At 40.0% G+C, this 14894-nt stretch overlaps 1 protein-coding gene across 1 annotated transcript in view; it reads left to right on the top strand.

Annotated features, from left to right (window-relative positions):
- Positions 1-239: 239 nt before the first annotated feature.
- LOC140036313 (uncharacterized) overlaps positions 240-14894 on the top strand; it is a 31812-nt gene continuing 17157 nt past the window's right edge. Inside the window, exons 1-5 of the mRNA XM_072077673.1 lie at positions 240-653; positions 909-1115; positions 1262-2150; positions 2463-2783; positions 3267-4008. Of these exons, the coding sequence (XP_071933774.1) occupies positions 240-653; positions 909-1115; positions 1262-2150; positions 2463-2783; positions 3267-4008 (2573 nt within the window). The remainder of the gene's footprint in view (positions 654-908; positions 1116-1261; positions 2151-2462; positions 2784-3266; positions 4009-14894) is intronic.

The raw sequence follows: 14894 nt of genomic DNA, 5'->3' as shown, positions 1-14894 counted from the left end.
CCTAATTTTTTGTTTAAGGAATTATCTGTATGTATTTTTGCTAACTTATGTGCCTTATTTTTGGAAATGTCCCAACTTGTTAATTGTATGACTGTTCCGCGGAAATATATGATAAGTGTTTCATTTCCTTTTCCTCTATTTCCATGTTGATTTTAATCACATAAAGAATATTAATAATGAAATATAAATAAACTTTTTGCCTAATTGTCTTACCCTTCAGTAATAAGCATAATTAGGCAATGGATCGCCAAGTAGTAGGAAGGAGCCGTGGGAGACCCACTAGACAACACCCGGAAGCGGGTGGTGACAGGGAACCCGAGGTCAATCGAGACCAAGGGCAAGAGGGCGGGGCCGGAGACGGAGTGGCCACCGCTATTAACCGTATCACTGATGTCCTAGAGCGCTTGACTGAACACCAAGCCGCTGGACCAGTGCATCACCCAGGAGGCCCACCTGATTCCGACGATCGGGCACTGGAGAGGTTTCTGAAGTTTGGACCTCCTAAGTTCTATGGAGGACCCGAACCTGAGATAGCTGAGGGATGGTGGGAGAGAATCTCCGACATCTTCGCAGCTTTAAACTACACGGAAGAGCGACAGGTGACTTTCGCCGCATTCCAGTTTGAGGGAGCTGCTCGCTCCTGGTGGAACCTGGTGAGGGTTACCTGGGACATGAACCATACTCCAAGGACTTGGGCAAACTTCACAAGGGAGTTCAATGCCAAATTTCTTCCACCTCTCATCCAAGAAAAGAGAGAGGATGACTTCATAAAATGTAAGCAAGGGGCGATGAGTGTCGCCGAATATGAAGTCCAGTTCACAAAGCTATCCCGATTTGCTCCCGAATTGGTAACCACGGAGCAAAGGCGTGTCAGAAGGTTTGTGCAGGGACTGAATGTAGAAATACAGGAAAGTTTAGCTGCCGTGAGGATAGATACTTTTGCAGATGCCGTCGAGAGAGCCCAGAGAGTTGAAGTAGCTAGAGCTCAAGTGAAATCTTTTCAGGCCAAGAAAAGATTTGCCCCCAGCAGTAGTCGAGAGCCAACGTATGGAAATGCTCCACCGGCTAAAGTGGACCGAGGAACAGGCGGAGTGACTAGTCCCGGAGCACCGCGGGTGCACTAGCAAGAGGAACCGGGGCAAGGAATGCAGGGGGACGAAATAATGGAACTAGAGTGGGACCGAATGGAAGGGGACAACCTAAGAATACCTCGCAAGGAGGCCGAGCAATAATTCCCCAAGTGACTTGTGTATATTGTAAGAAACCTGGCCATACTATAGATGGTTGCTGGAAGAAGCACGGGAAGTGTTTGAGATGCGGAAGTAGCGAGCACCAAATTTCTGGATGTCCAAAAGTGCAGGAAGGGACTACTCCGAACGCTAGACCCAACACTTCTGGAGGGAGCCGGCCGACAGTTCCTGCCAGAGTGTATGCTATAGATGATCAACCTGTACCTGATTCCTCGGAAGTCGTGGAAGGTACTCTCCCCATTTTTCATCGATTAGCTAAAGTGTTAATTGACCCTGGTGCAACTCATTCATTCGTAAATCCATCTTTTATGTCTGGAATAGATGTGAAACCTGTCAGATTACCCTTCGATCTTGAAGTTAGGACACCAATGGGTAATAAGAAGATAATCGCTAGCTTAGCCTATAAGAATTGTGAATTCTGGATTGGAGAGCGTAAAATGCTAGTGGATCTAATCAGTCTGGACATAAAAGGGTACGATGTTATCATAGGAATGGATTTCCTAGGCCAGTATCATGCTAAGCTTGATTGCCGAGCGAAAGTGGTAGAATTTTGTATACCTGGAGAAGCAACCCTGCGGTTAGATGTTAAGAGTAGGTTAGCATCATCTGCTATGATTTCAGGGATACGGGCGAGGAAAATGTTGTCAAAAGGAGCTCAAGGTTTCTTAGCCTTCTTGATTAATGCTCCCAGTGATCAAGTGAAGTTAGAAGATGTACTAGTGGTACGAGAATTTCTGGATGTTTTTCCCGAAGAGCTAAAGACTCTACCGCCGGAAAGAGAAGTGGAATTTAAGATTGACTTGGTGCCTGGAACGGCTCCAATTTCTAAAACTCCGTACCGAATGGCTCCTGCCGAGCTAAAGGAGTTGAAAATCCAACTGCAAGATCTCTTGGAGAAAGGTTTTGTGAAGGAAAGTGATTCACCGTGGGGAGCACCCGTTCTATTTGTTAAGAAAAAGGACGGAAGCTTGAGGTTATGTATCGATTACCGAGGGTTAAATGAGATTACAATTAAGAATAAATACCCTCTACCGTTGATAGATAGTTTGTTCAACCAACTGCAAGGGTCAGTAGTTTTCTCTAAGCTGGACTTGAGGCAAGGGTATTACCAGTTGAAGATTAAGAAGGAGGATATACCCAAGACTGCTTTTAGTACGAGATATGGACATTTTGAGTTCGCAGTCATGCCTTTTGGTTTAACTAATGCACCAGCGGCATTCATGGATTTAATGCAGAGAGTCTTTAAGAAGTATCTGGATCAGTTTGTAGTGGTTTTCATCGATGATATCTTGATATACTCTAAGACTCGAGAGGAACATGTTAAGCACTTGGAGATAGTTTTGCAGATATTAAGGGAGCATAAGTTGTATGCCAAATTCAGCAAGTGCGAGTTTTGGCTGGATGAAATATCTTTTCTAGGGCACAAGGTTTCCAAAGATGGAATTGCCGTGGATTCGGCAAAAGTTGAGGCCGTTATGAATTGGAAACAGCCAGAAACTCCAACTGAAATTAGAAGTTTCTTGGGATTAGCAGGTTATTAAAGGCGATTTATAAAGAATTTTTCAAAAATTGCTGGACCCATGACCGAGCTAACCAAGAAAGGGAATAGGTTCATTTGGACTCCGAAGTGCGAGTCAAGTTTTCAGGAATTAAAGAAGCGTTTAACATCCGCTCCTGTTTTGGTGTTACCTGATGGGGAAAAAGGTTATGCCGTGTACTCCGATGCTTCTGGAGAAGGTCTAGGATGTGTTTTAATGCAAAATGGTAAAGTGATTGCCTACGCTTCCAGGAGACTGAAGCCTCATGAACAAAACTACCCAACTCATGACCTAGAGTTAGCATCAGTGATTTTCGCCTTAAAGAAATGGAGACATTACTTGTATGGCGTGACTTTTGAGGTTTTTACGGACCATAAGAGTCTCAAGTATTTGTTCTCCCAGAAGGAACTAAATTTGAGACAAAGCCGATGGGTAGAATTTCTGGAAGATTATGACTGTTCAATTAATTACCACCCAGGAAAAGCTAATGTGGTAGCTGACGCTCTAAGTAGAAAGGCCCAAGTAGCAGGGTTAATGGTTAAAGAGTGGGATATGTTAGAAGAAATAAGTGGTTGGAACCCTCGCTTGGAGAAATTGAAGGTTTTATTTGGGAGCTTATCGTTAAAATCACCATTACTAGAGCATATTAAGGAGGCTCAGAAAACGGACCCTATGATTCAGAAGAATTTGGAGAAAGTGCAAAAAGGGGAAACCCTAGATTTTAAATTAGGGTCTGAAGGTGTATTGAGGTTCCGAGATCGAATTGTGGTTCCGGCAGATGAGAAGATAAGAAAAGAAATTTTAGAAGAATCACATCGATCGAAGTATACTATACACCCAGGTGTGACTAAGATGTATCATGATGTGAAGGGATTATACTGGTGGGAAGGTTTGAAAAAGAACGTGGCCGAGTTTGTACAGAGATGCTTGATCTGCCAACAAGTAAAAGCCGAGCATCAGAAGCCCTCTGGTTTATTGCAACCGTTAGAAATCCCTGAATGGAAATGGGAACATATAACAATGGATTTTGTAACGGGATTGCCTAGAAGTCAAAAAGGATTTGATACAATTTGGGTAATAGTTGATCGACTCACTAAATCTGCACATTTCCTACCCGTAAGCATGAGCTTTTCTTTGGAAAAACTGGTCAAGTTGTACACAGAAGAGATCCTAAGATTACATGGTATCTCTGTAAGTATTGTGTCTGATCGAGACCCAAGGTTTGTCTCGCGTTTTTGGCAGAAATTTCTGGAGTCTTTGGGGACCAAGTTGAAATTTAGTACTGCTTATCATCCCCAAACCGACGGGCAGTCGGAAAGAACAATTCAAACTTTGGAGGATCTGCTGAGGTCGTGTATATTGGATTTTGGAGGTAAATGGAGTAATTATATGACCTTAGTAGAATTTGCGTATAACAACAGTTATCAAGCCTCCATTCAAATGGCACCTTATGAAGCTTTGTATGGGAGAAGGTGTCGATCTCCGATTCATTGGGATGAAATAGGAGAGAAGAAGATTGTAGATCCTGTGAGGCCCCAGTTCGTACTACGTTGATATATTCATTAATTTGGCGGTAACGTTTGGTTTTGGGTGTATTTCGAAAACCCTAAGTACGAATTAAGATTTAAACCCTAAGTTCCGGTTAAGATTGAAAACCCGTTTTTCTACATTTTCTTTATTAGAAAATTCTCCAGATAATTTTATTTGAGTAAATAGAGTTTTTAGATGATTTTTCTAGTATTAGTTAGTTTTTGAGGAATTAAGAACGTATATCGGACGTGGGACCCACTAGTGCGAAAAGTTCGGAAAAATTCGGCCAATAAGGTTAAGTTTCGGATACTGTGTAAAATTTATCGGGTGTTAAGAGATAAGTAGAGTGTGTGAAATGATTGATGTGAGAGAGAAAAGAAAGGATAGGAATGCATTAATGGTGGTGACAAGTGTCACCATTTCATTGGAGAAGACTTATGAATTACTATTTCATTTTTTTGACTTTTGACCAAGTTGTTAAATATCTTCAAAAATCACCAAAATTCACCATTTTCTTTTCCCTCCATGGCCGGCTCTCCCTTGGGCTAAGAAGAAAGAAATACTTCACCATTTTAGCTTCCATTTGGTTCATGCTTCCAAAAACAATTGCCTAGATTAGTTTCTACTCCATAAAATCTTTCTAGTTGGTGTTAGTGGTTGATTTGGTGAAGCTTTTTGGAAGAGCTAAGGTGTCCATCATCTTCCTCTCTCTTGTTATTAGGTGAGTGATGCTTCAACCTTTCCCCTACACCTAATGATGGTTATATTATACTTAGAAGTGGCTTGAGTGTTGGAAAATGTGATTTATTTCTTGATTTGAAGAGTTTTGGTGAAGTTTTCCATTTTATGATGAATTTTCTGGTTTCATATGATTTTGATGTTTTGGACTAGTATGATGGTTGGTAATAAGGGGCTTTGGCTCTAGTAGGTGTGGATTGTTGTTAAATGCAACCAATTTTGGAATTGGAATGAAATGTGAAAAGTTAGGGTTCTTGAACCCCTATTCTGTCCGAAATTTTAGGTCATAGCTAGAGGCCGAATTGGCCTTGGCTCAAAACATGAAAGTTGTAGGTATTGATGAGGTTGAAGTACCTGCAAAATTTCAGGGCATTTGGAGTAGTATAGAGTGAGTTATGCCATTTTTACTGTTGCTGTTTTTGGTGAACAGAATGTCCGAACTGCAATAGTAATCGTTTGTTTTCACTGGAATTGGTTTGGATTTTGAAGTTGGTATCTTCTGAGGAAATGTAGCTGGATGTCTTAGCTAACTTATGCTTTTGGAATTTCGGCATTTGGACCTGTGTAGGCTGAGATTGACGTATTACAGTTTTGTGTGTTTTGCAAACCTGTTTTGGTAATTCTGGTTTCGTATTTTGCATATTTGACCTAGTTGTGCTAGGATTTGGACTGAGTGGCCTTCTACATTGTTGTAGCCCTGTTTCATAGCTTCGAAACGGTGGGTCTTACACCCCCATCCGATAACCGTAGTGAATTTGGTGCCATTACCGCATATTGAGGTCAAATACGGTTTGTGATTCTGGTACGTTTTTTGGAAAGTTTATGGCTGGAACTTTGGCTTCACATTTGACTGAGTTACAAGCTGTTTGGGCTTGCGACCAAAACACCAAACTTATAGCCCTATATCAGAGCTTTCTAACGCCCTTGGAATTTCATGAATCGGATTTATAAAACCTGAGATATAGCCGAGCAAACAAGGCCTGCCCGTGAAAATGACCAGAAATCAGTTTTGGTCCTGATGACCAATTTCCGTTCCGAATTTGGGTTGCCGACCTTCATGAAAGTTGTTCCATTTGGAATGAAATATCTAACTGCCAATTTTCAGCTCTTTTTACCATGTGTAGCATAGAAAACAGTTTGCACTCAAAACTGACCATTTGTGCATTTGCCAGATTTCGTAAGTGATTGTGTTTGGTTCATTTGGGACTAAAGCCTCCAGTTTCAGTTCTGGATGTCTTCATAACAGTTGTTGTTCATCCTTTAAGCTTCGATATGGCGTCTCATATGCCTTAATCCGATATTCGTAGCTCAACTTATGAGTAAACTAGAAACGAGTGTCAAATCTGCCGTTTCCGTTTCCGTCCGTCATATTTACGTGCGCGCGTGTCATTTTGCCGTTTTGCTTGTTTTGGATATGTTAGTAGTCATTTGTGATATTATGTGATAAAATCTTCTATTTCAGACCGTGGTGAGCTAGGCGGAGCCGGTGGGGCCCACTACTAGCGAAAACGCGCGAAGCGATTTTGTTCTTGTACTGCTTTTGGTATTTTGAGTAAGTATTCAGGCCGGTTTGGTGTGTTTTCTTTGCTATGTGTTTGAGATATGTGAAAAGGGCACTTAGGCGAGGGTGTACTGTAGACACCAAATTTTTGGTGTTTTATTATTTATTTACTATTCATTTTTATTATTATTATTATTTGTTCTATTTTTTAGTTTTTAGTTTTATTTACTTTTAGTTTTAGTTATTTTAGCCATTTTTAGTGTAGATTTTCTCAAAGGAAAAAGAAAAGCGTTCAAAAAAATATGTTTAGTTGTTTTGGATTTAGTTTCATTATGTTAAAAAGGAAAAATTGAAAAATGGAAAATGAAAAATTGGAATTTGCACTTTGTTGTTTCTAGCTTATTTATTTTTCATCCAATGTTAATTAAATTGTTTTGTTATTTATTTTTACTATTATCAACTCTTAGTTAGTTTTAAAAAAATAAAAATAAAAAGGTCACGGCATGCAAGCTGCGTTTTTTACGCAGCTTGCAAACAGGGGGCTGGGCAGCCCCTTAGCTGCAAATTTTGGAGAATGGCTGAGGGTTTAGGGGAGGTCCCAGATAAATAGAGAGAGAGATTGAGAGCCGCAAAGGGGGGGGAGGAGGATCGGACAAAGAAAACAAGACGAAACAAAAAGAAAGGGTGAAAGAGGCGGCGGACAGGGGATTAGCAAGGAAGAAACCGTCGGGCAAGCAAAGGGAAAAATCAGAGGAGAAATGGGGAGGATCTTTGGGGTACTAAACGAGAGAGACCGAGGAGACGGCTAAAGGGAGGGAGATTACGGGTAAAAACAGAAAAAAGAGAATGAAAAACAGAGGGAAAGGGAAAAACAGGGAAGGAATCGACTAAAGAATAGAGCAAAAGAGAAAACTAAAGGGAAGGGAGCGACGGATAGAGGAGGGAGGACCAGAAACCACAACCAACGCCATCACCTCCCCTGAATCCACCATCGCCTACGGACCGCTTCTTGAGCGAATGCAAAACAGAGAAAAGGGAGAAGCCAACAGCGGCTAGGTTCTGAGTGGGCTGCCCAGAAAAAGAATGAAACCAGGGCAAAACGAAAAAAGAAAAAGAAACCAAACGGAGATTGAAAGAGAGGTCTGTAGCTTTGGGATGAAAAAGAGAGCAGAGAGCTGCGGTTTTGAGGGAGGTTTCGGACAGAAAAGCAGAGGTTCAAGGTTGGAAAAAACAGAGCATGAAAAGAAAATTGAGGAATGATTTCGAACAAAGGAAAAGACTTGGCAGAAGGCTCGTAGCCGCTGCCGTTCCCCAGTCCGCTGCTATCACCGGAACTCCCCACCACCACCGGCAATCCTCCACTGCCACCAGCAGATTCTCACCAAGGAAATGAGGTAAGCCAGCTTTCTATGTTCGATTTCCTTTTTTCTGATTCTTTAAGACTTTCAAAGCAGAGAGTTATTGTTGCATTTTTCTCATTGATTATGTACAATTTCGGGCATGAATGCTCTCTGGATTCATTGGGTTGTGTTTTCTTGAGTTGCTAATAAAATTTTGGGCGGGTTATAGATTCATTTGAGCAGACATTAGCTACAATTTTGTGTGCCCATCTGGTGTTTGACAAAATGCCCCACCGAGACTTTAGCTTCAAAGACAAATCGATTTCTGTTTCAATTTCTGTTATTCGCATAAATTAGACCAGTTCAAACAGAATTGTGAAAATGTTGATGTGTTTTCTTTTGCTGCTCTTCATGTTTTTCTTACTCTATCATTGGTATGAATCCGCATTGAATCTTGACACTGTGAGAAGGGGCTTGTGTGATTTTCGTTTTGATTGGGAATGGCCAAACCTGAATTCTCTGATTTTCCCTCTGCAAAGAAAGATGACAGCAGACGTTTAGCCCGATTGAGGAGGATGATTACTGGTTTAAGTTCATGATTCCGGTCCTTCGATTTCCTTTTCTTAGCGATTTGACCCCCAAGGTTTCAAGCCTTTACAATTTGACCTTAAATCTTTCATAATTCTTTCAATCAAATCCCTGTTGTTATTGCACTTGGACCCCAAGTTCCCTCCTTGTTTTGCTGTGACCCAAAATCTTGTTTGTAGGTTATAATTGAGGTTTAATAATTTTATTTGATTTTATCATGTTGGGTCCAAGAAAACAAGTAATGTGGGCTAAGAGTTTTTTTTGTTGTTTGGGTTTTAGAAAGTGGATTTAGTTCATGATTTTGGGGTTTTTGGCTTGGGCTAGAGGGTCATGGCCCATCTGTTTGTTTGGTTTATTTTTGGGCCAAAATAATATATTAGCCCACTCTCTGTTCCTTGGATTTCTGGTTGGGCCAAGTGATCTTAGCCCAAACAAATAATAAAACGGCCCATTCCCTTTTGCTTTGGGATTTCCATTGGGCTGGGAAGCTTTGGCCCAAACAAATAAATAAACTGGCCCAATAGCCTGGTCCATGAAGAAACCAGAAACGAAATTGCAAATCAGCCCCTGCATTTTCCCTTAACTGTACCGTGGCCCTGGAAGCTTTCCATTCCTTTCAATTGGGTCCCTAATGTAATTGCAATTAGGTCCCTGAACTTTATTTTTCTTTAATTTTGACCCCAAAACTTTGTTCATTTTTGCAATTAAGTCCCTTCTTCTTTTTGATTTCTTAAATGTGGGTTGTTGACATGATTCAATTGATTCAATTCATGTTTTTTTTTATCCTTTGTGATTATTTGCCAAATAAATTGGTACCTTGACATTTTTATTGTTTTGAAGCTAATATCTCATTTACTCGATTTCCATTTCAAGGGAGGTACACTCTATCCCTTATTTGCACTTTATTTGACCCTACGTGATCCTACGTGCTATGTGAATATGCATGTCTACTCCGCTTTCCTTACCTCCTTGCGTGCATTTACTTGCTTTTATTTTATTTAAGTTTTATGGGGTATGTGTACACCTCTTGGCTTGTAATAGATAGGGCTCGGAGAGCCTCTGGTCCATTTTCCCTTCCCCTTTATGCTTTTATGGGGTATGTGTACACCTCTTGGCTTGTAATAGATAGGGCTCGGAGAGCATCTGGTCCACTTCCCCTTCCCCTTGCTTGCTTGTTTTTGTCGCTACATGTTTAATTGCTTTATTAGGCTCTTGCATCTAGTCGAGCATGCTAAATGCTATGTGCTATGTGTTTACGAGTATTTTGGCATGTCTACTTGCTTTCATAGCCATGAATGAATGGAATGGATGAATGTACGTTTCCGCTAGTCCAACGCTAGTCGGAATTCATAGAATGGGCTAGTCCAACGCTAGACCCTTAGGGATTTCCCCTCATTAGCATGTCATTTGCTTGTTCACCACATATCATGCATTTTTCTTAGTTTTATCACTTGGCATGCTCCTCGAACCCCCTTTCCCTTCATTTTAGGATTTTTGCATATCATGATAGTTGTAGGGTCCATTTGCTTGAGTGTCCCCTTCCGATAAGGGAAACGAGCGAGTGTGGCTACTCGATAGCCTTAGCACGCTAGTTTCGCCTTCTAATCAAAGGGAAAATCAAGTCACGATTTAGGTCTCCCCGTACCCAATATGCATGAATTCCCTAGGCTCATGCATTCTAAGTCCACTCCATCATTACACTTTCACTTTTCCTCTCATTTGCACACGTACACCTTTTTGTCCTTTCACTTGCACATGAACACTTTTCCTCCCATTTTTGCACACGTGCACCCTTGAGTTTCTTCACTTGCACACGAACACTTTTATCATTACTTGCACACATGCACTTCATATTATCATTTCACATACCGTACATTGCCCACTCACGTGCACACTTTCATTTACATATTTATTTTCTTTTATTACTTTTTCAAACTCATGTCCTCACATTGCACGCATGCATTCCATTCATTTGCATCCCACTTGCATTATTCGTGACTTCTTCAAAGGATTGATATTGGGCTTCACAATTAATGTGATTGGCACCACTCAACCTTTGAAGGGAAATTTCCCCCAATTCTCCTAGGTCTAGGGTTTGCATTCATGTAGGGCACTCAAATGTAATAAATTCTTTGGTTAAAACAAGAAAATCTTTGATTAAATCAACGCAACTAGCCTTGGCTAGGTCAAAGGGGTGCCTTGGATTCTATCCTTGCCTTCCCCTTTGTCAAACGTGACTCCCGAACCTTTTTCTTTGGTTTACGTAGACTAGGAGTCGTTTTAAAAAGGGGTTTATTACTACTTGACTTTAAAACTCATTTTTGGGTGGCTTGGTACACCTTAAACCATTACCAAGTGGCGACTCCAAACTTTTCATTTTAAAACCCTTTTTAAAACTATTTTTTGGCCAAATCGTCGCTTTCCAAAGTCCCATGGCCTTTACTTTTACTTTGCACACGTTCACACACCACACTTCACACATGCATTCGACGATCGAAAAGTGGGGCGCGACAGTTGGCGACTCCACTGGGGATATTCGAGAGTCCGAGCAAATTTGATTTAATCAACCTTTTCCTTCTTTTAACATTTTCATATATTACATTTGGGTGTTTTAGGGTTGCATTTTTTTTCTTTTAGGATTTTGCATCACTCGCGTCTCAAACCAATCCCTCTACTCATGAATGTATGTTTGGATGTATGTTTACTTATTTATCTCGCGCTTGCATTGCACTTGGGAGGGGGTGTGTCACCTTTAGAGCCTCGCGTGGTTCTCAACCCCTTCCCTCAAAATAGGGGAACACTTCATACGTGCATATTTACTTGCTTTATCCCATTTTATTTTGTTTTTCGTGGGCGCCATCCCACACCGCCTTGTAGGACTAGGATCGATTGCCTTGGGTAGGCGGATGGTGTGCTCTGCGCCCATAGCGCTACCTAAGGGATCACTCGAGCCACCGACCAAAGGCCCTGGGAGTGATGACCCTTCGCCTTTAGGTCTGAAGGCTTGGGAGCCGAAGCTTTATCGAGTCTAGGCATTAATGAACCAAACCTCATGCATCCATAATAGCATTTGCCTAGGTTAGAGTCAGCCTCACCCTATTTTAAGCACATTAGGCACGAGGGAGGGGGTTCCACCCCTTTTACTTGTTTTTATCGTATTTCTTTTCTTAATTGCTCCCAATATGTTATGTGTACTATTAATTGCACTAACCATTCTTTTGTTTTCTTGGATTGCATTCATGTGCCTTAGCAATAAGGGGCCTCTTTGGCACTCTTTTAGTGACTCACCCACTAGATAGCTCACATGTCTAAATTTCAGTCTTTGCACTTACTTTCCAGTAAATACATTTCATGTTTAGACCCTTTCCCCCCGTTGCATTATTTTGTCCTCTAGGCCATATTTATTGCATATTTACATTGCTTTAATAAACTGGCATCACGCATAAACCCTAGAAAGGGAATGCCATTTAGGGAATCCCGTGTTAGGAATAAACCACCCCATGTCTCGGATGTATAATCCAAATGAGACTTGCACGTTTACCTTTCTCGTATCATCCGAAGGGGTAGTGCACAAGGTAAGGTAAAGATCCGATCATTTTCATGAAGCAATTTTTGGAATATGAGCATCTAATAATCACTTTTTGGCCATTTTCTCAAAATTGGTAAAATTCCCTTGCGTAAAAGGACATTAATTCGAAGAAAATTCACAAATGATTCCTCATTGTTGAGACGATAAATATAGAGGCCAAATTTTGATTTTAGAGGCTCATAGACCAAGGCATTGTAATGATTTCTTGAAACCACCCAGTGGGCGAATAATTCAATCGATTTTTGAACAAATCATCCATCTTATCCAATCCACTTTTTTCCAATTCATTCAATTTTAGTTCAATCTAATCATTTTTGAATAAATTCATTTCATTCAATTCATTTGACCAATTTACCCTTTTAAGGTCTTTTGACCAATTTACCCTTTTTAGGGTCATTCGGTCGCTTTTGAATAAATTATCGATTCAATTGACCAAATTACCGTTTTTAGGGTCTTTTGGCCAATTTACCCTTTTTAGGGTCACCTGGTCGGTTTTGAATAAATTGTCAATTCATTGGACCAATTTACCCTTTTTAGGGTCATTCGGCCGATTTTTGAATAAATCAAATTCAATTTCATTCATTTGGCCGATTTATCCATTTTTAGGGCAACCGAGCCGATTTTGAATAAATCAAGTTTCGTTCAATCTATTTGATCAATTTACCCTTGTAGGGTGATCTGATTAATTTTGGATAAATCAAATGTCATTCAATTCATTTGACATGTTTCCCTTTTCAGGGTAATCCGGTCGATTTTTAATAAATTGTCAATTTCATTTGACCAATTAGAATTTCAATGTCGAATTCCAAATTGGGAAATCTAGTCGATTTTTGAGAAAACCATCCATTGTATCCAACTATTTGATCAGTTGGGGTTTTGACTCATGCTTCACTAAGAAAATTTGTCAACGAATTTCAATCTCTTTGATAGGAGGTTCGTCAAAGCCAAACCCGTGTGTTTTGCAAATCAAAGGTGATCAATCTATTCGGACGTTGTCCTCATTTTGACAAATATCTCGTCACTTCAATGGGCCAATTTTTTTCCAAATTATTTTTCACTCCATAAGCTGATCGGATCCATCAGGTATTGTATAGTGCCTGCTCTGGAGGATTGCATTTTCATGCTAGGCCTACCCTTGGCACAAAAAGGGTTCCCTCCATAGGACATGCATACCGATTTTATACTCTTGATTACTAACTCAGGGTATTTTTCTTTTGTTTTTTCCCCTCCCCTGCATTCATAAAAATGTTTCAATGAGGTGAAAATATTTCTTCTATACCTGATAACAATTTTGATTTGATAGAGTATCAAGATTACAAGTAGTATTTGATTCTTGGGCAGATCCTACATAAATGTTTCCGCTAAAGCCTCTGGGAGATTTTGTAATTATTTTTCAAAGGAAAATTCTGTTTATTTGATTTGTTAATACATTTTTGTTTCAAAAGGAAAGGAGACGAAAAGTGTATATGTGGAGCTCTCTAGAAATTTCCCTCCTCATTTGTATCGTAATTGAACGAGAAATTTTTGTTTCAAACTCTTTCAGCAATAAAGTTTTGGACAATTATTGTTTTGTGTATATTCATGTACATTTCATTCTTTTGCTCATTGGAGATTTCATGATGAATTTTAAGAAATAAGACCAAATTGAGATTTTTCCGACCTCTGGTCTGAAAATTCACAAGTGCCTGCCTTAAAAAATCCTTATGTACACCAGATTGTTGATCCGAATCATCCAATAAGAGTGCTAAAAAAAAAAAAGGGGTCCTTCAAAAGGCCCAATGAGATACCTTTTCTCCTTCGCTGAACAATTCATGTTTTGCCACTTCTATTGACCCCATTGGGGCAACCTTTACTTGGAAAAATGTCCATGGTGTCTAATTAGACTCAAATCACATCTAAGTGAAAGCGAAAGGGTGCATTATTCTTATTTGTTTTGAAAATTTGGAATGATACTTTGAGCATTCGGTTCTCTACCCATACAGATTTTATCATTTGCTCTCCCGTTTGAGCCTTTAAAAGAATAACTTCGTTTCAAATAAGCGCCTTGATGATCACAACCCTACATGGGAAAATTTTCGAATATCAAAAGGGGGAATGGATTCTCAATGAGCATTTCTTTACTTTGGTTTGTCATGAAGCGTAAGAATGATGCTTTGGCCATCGTTTCTACAATCCAAACACTATTTATCCCTTGCATCCTCATTTGAGCAAAAATTGGTGGTTCTTTTCGACTGCACATATGATCGCACCCCACATTGGGGAAGGAGATTGGGGAATTTTGAAAAAGAAAAAGGGAGAAAGGGAACCGCAAATTGGGAAAATTTGATTCCACTTGGGGTCCAATTTTGGGAAAAGAAAGAGAAAGAAGAGTTTTGTCCGCGTGGATCGCCTATGTTTCACAAAATATGGATGAATAACGGTCTTCCTCAGTCAGTTAATTCAGATACATGCCAAAAATTTCCCATTAATGAAAATTTCTTTCAGAGTTATTGTAAGGAACGGAATACAAGTCAGGCCATTTTCTTTTCCAATCCAACATTCTATCCTTAGTTATCCTTTTTGAGCCTTCAGAATAAAATACTTCATTTGGCAACCCCTGAGAATCGCAAACCCCACACTGGGGCAAGTTGAGTTGAAAAAGGAAAATTTCAAGAAGTGAAAGGTGAAAAGCCACAAAATCAAAAGACAAAAGAGAAAAGAGAACCTCAGTTCAAAATTAAACTGGGGCAAATTTTGTGAAAGTTCAAAAATGGCCGAAGGCCGGAAAATCAAAAAAGAAAGGAAATGAAAGTGAAAAGCCTCAATTGAGCAAAAACTGGG

This window comes from Coffea arabica, chromosome 2e (genome assembly GCF_036785885.1).
Source record: "Coffea arabica cultivar ET-39 chromosome 2e, Coffea Arabica ET-39 HiFi, whole genome shotgun sequence".
NCBI classification, from domain to species: domain Eukaryota; kingdom Viridiplantae; phylum Streptophyta; class Magnoliopsida; order Gentianales; family Rubiaceae; genus Coffea; species Coffea arabica.
The sequence above is the reverse complement of the archived record's forward strand: the minus strand, read 5'-3'. Positions and strand labels throughout refer to the sequence as shown.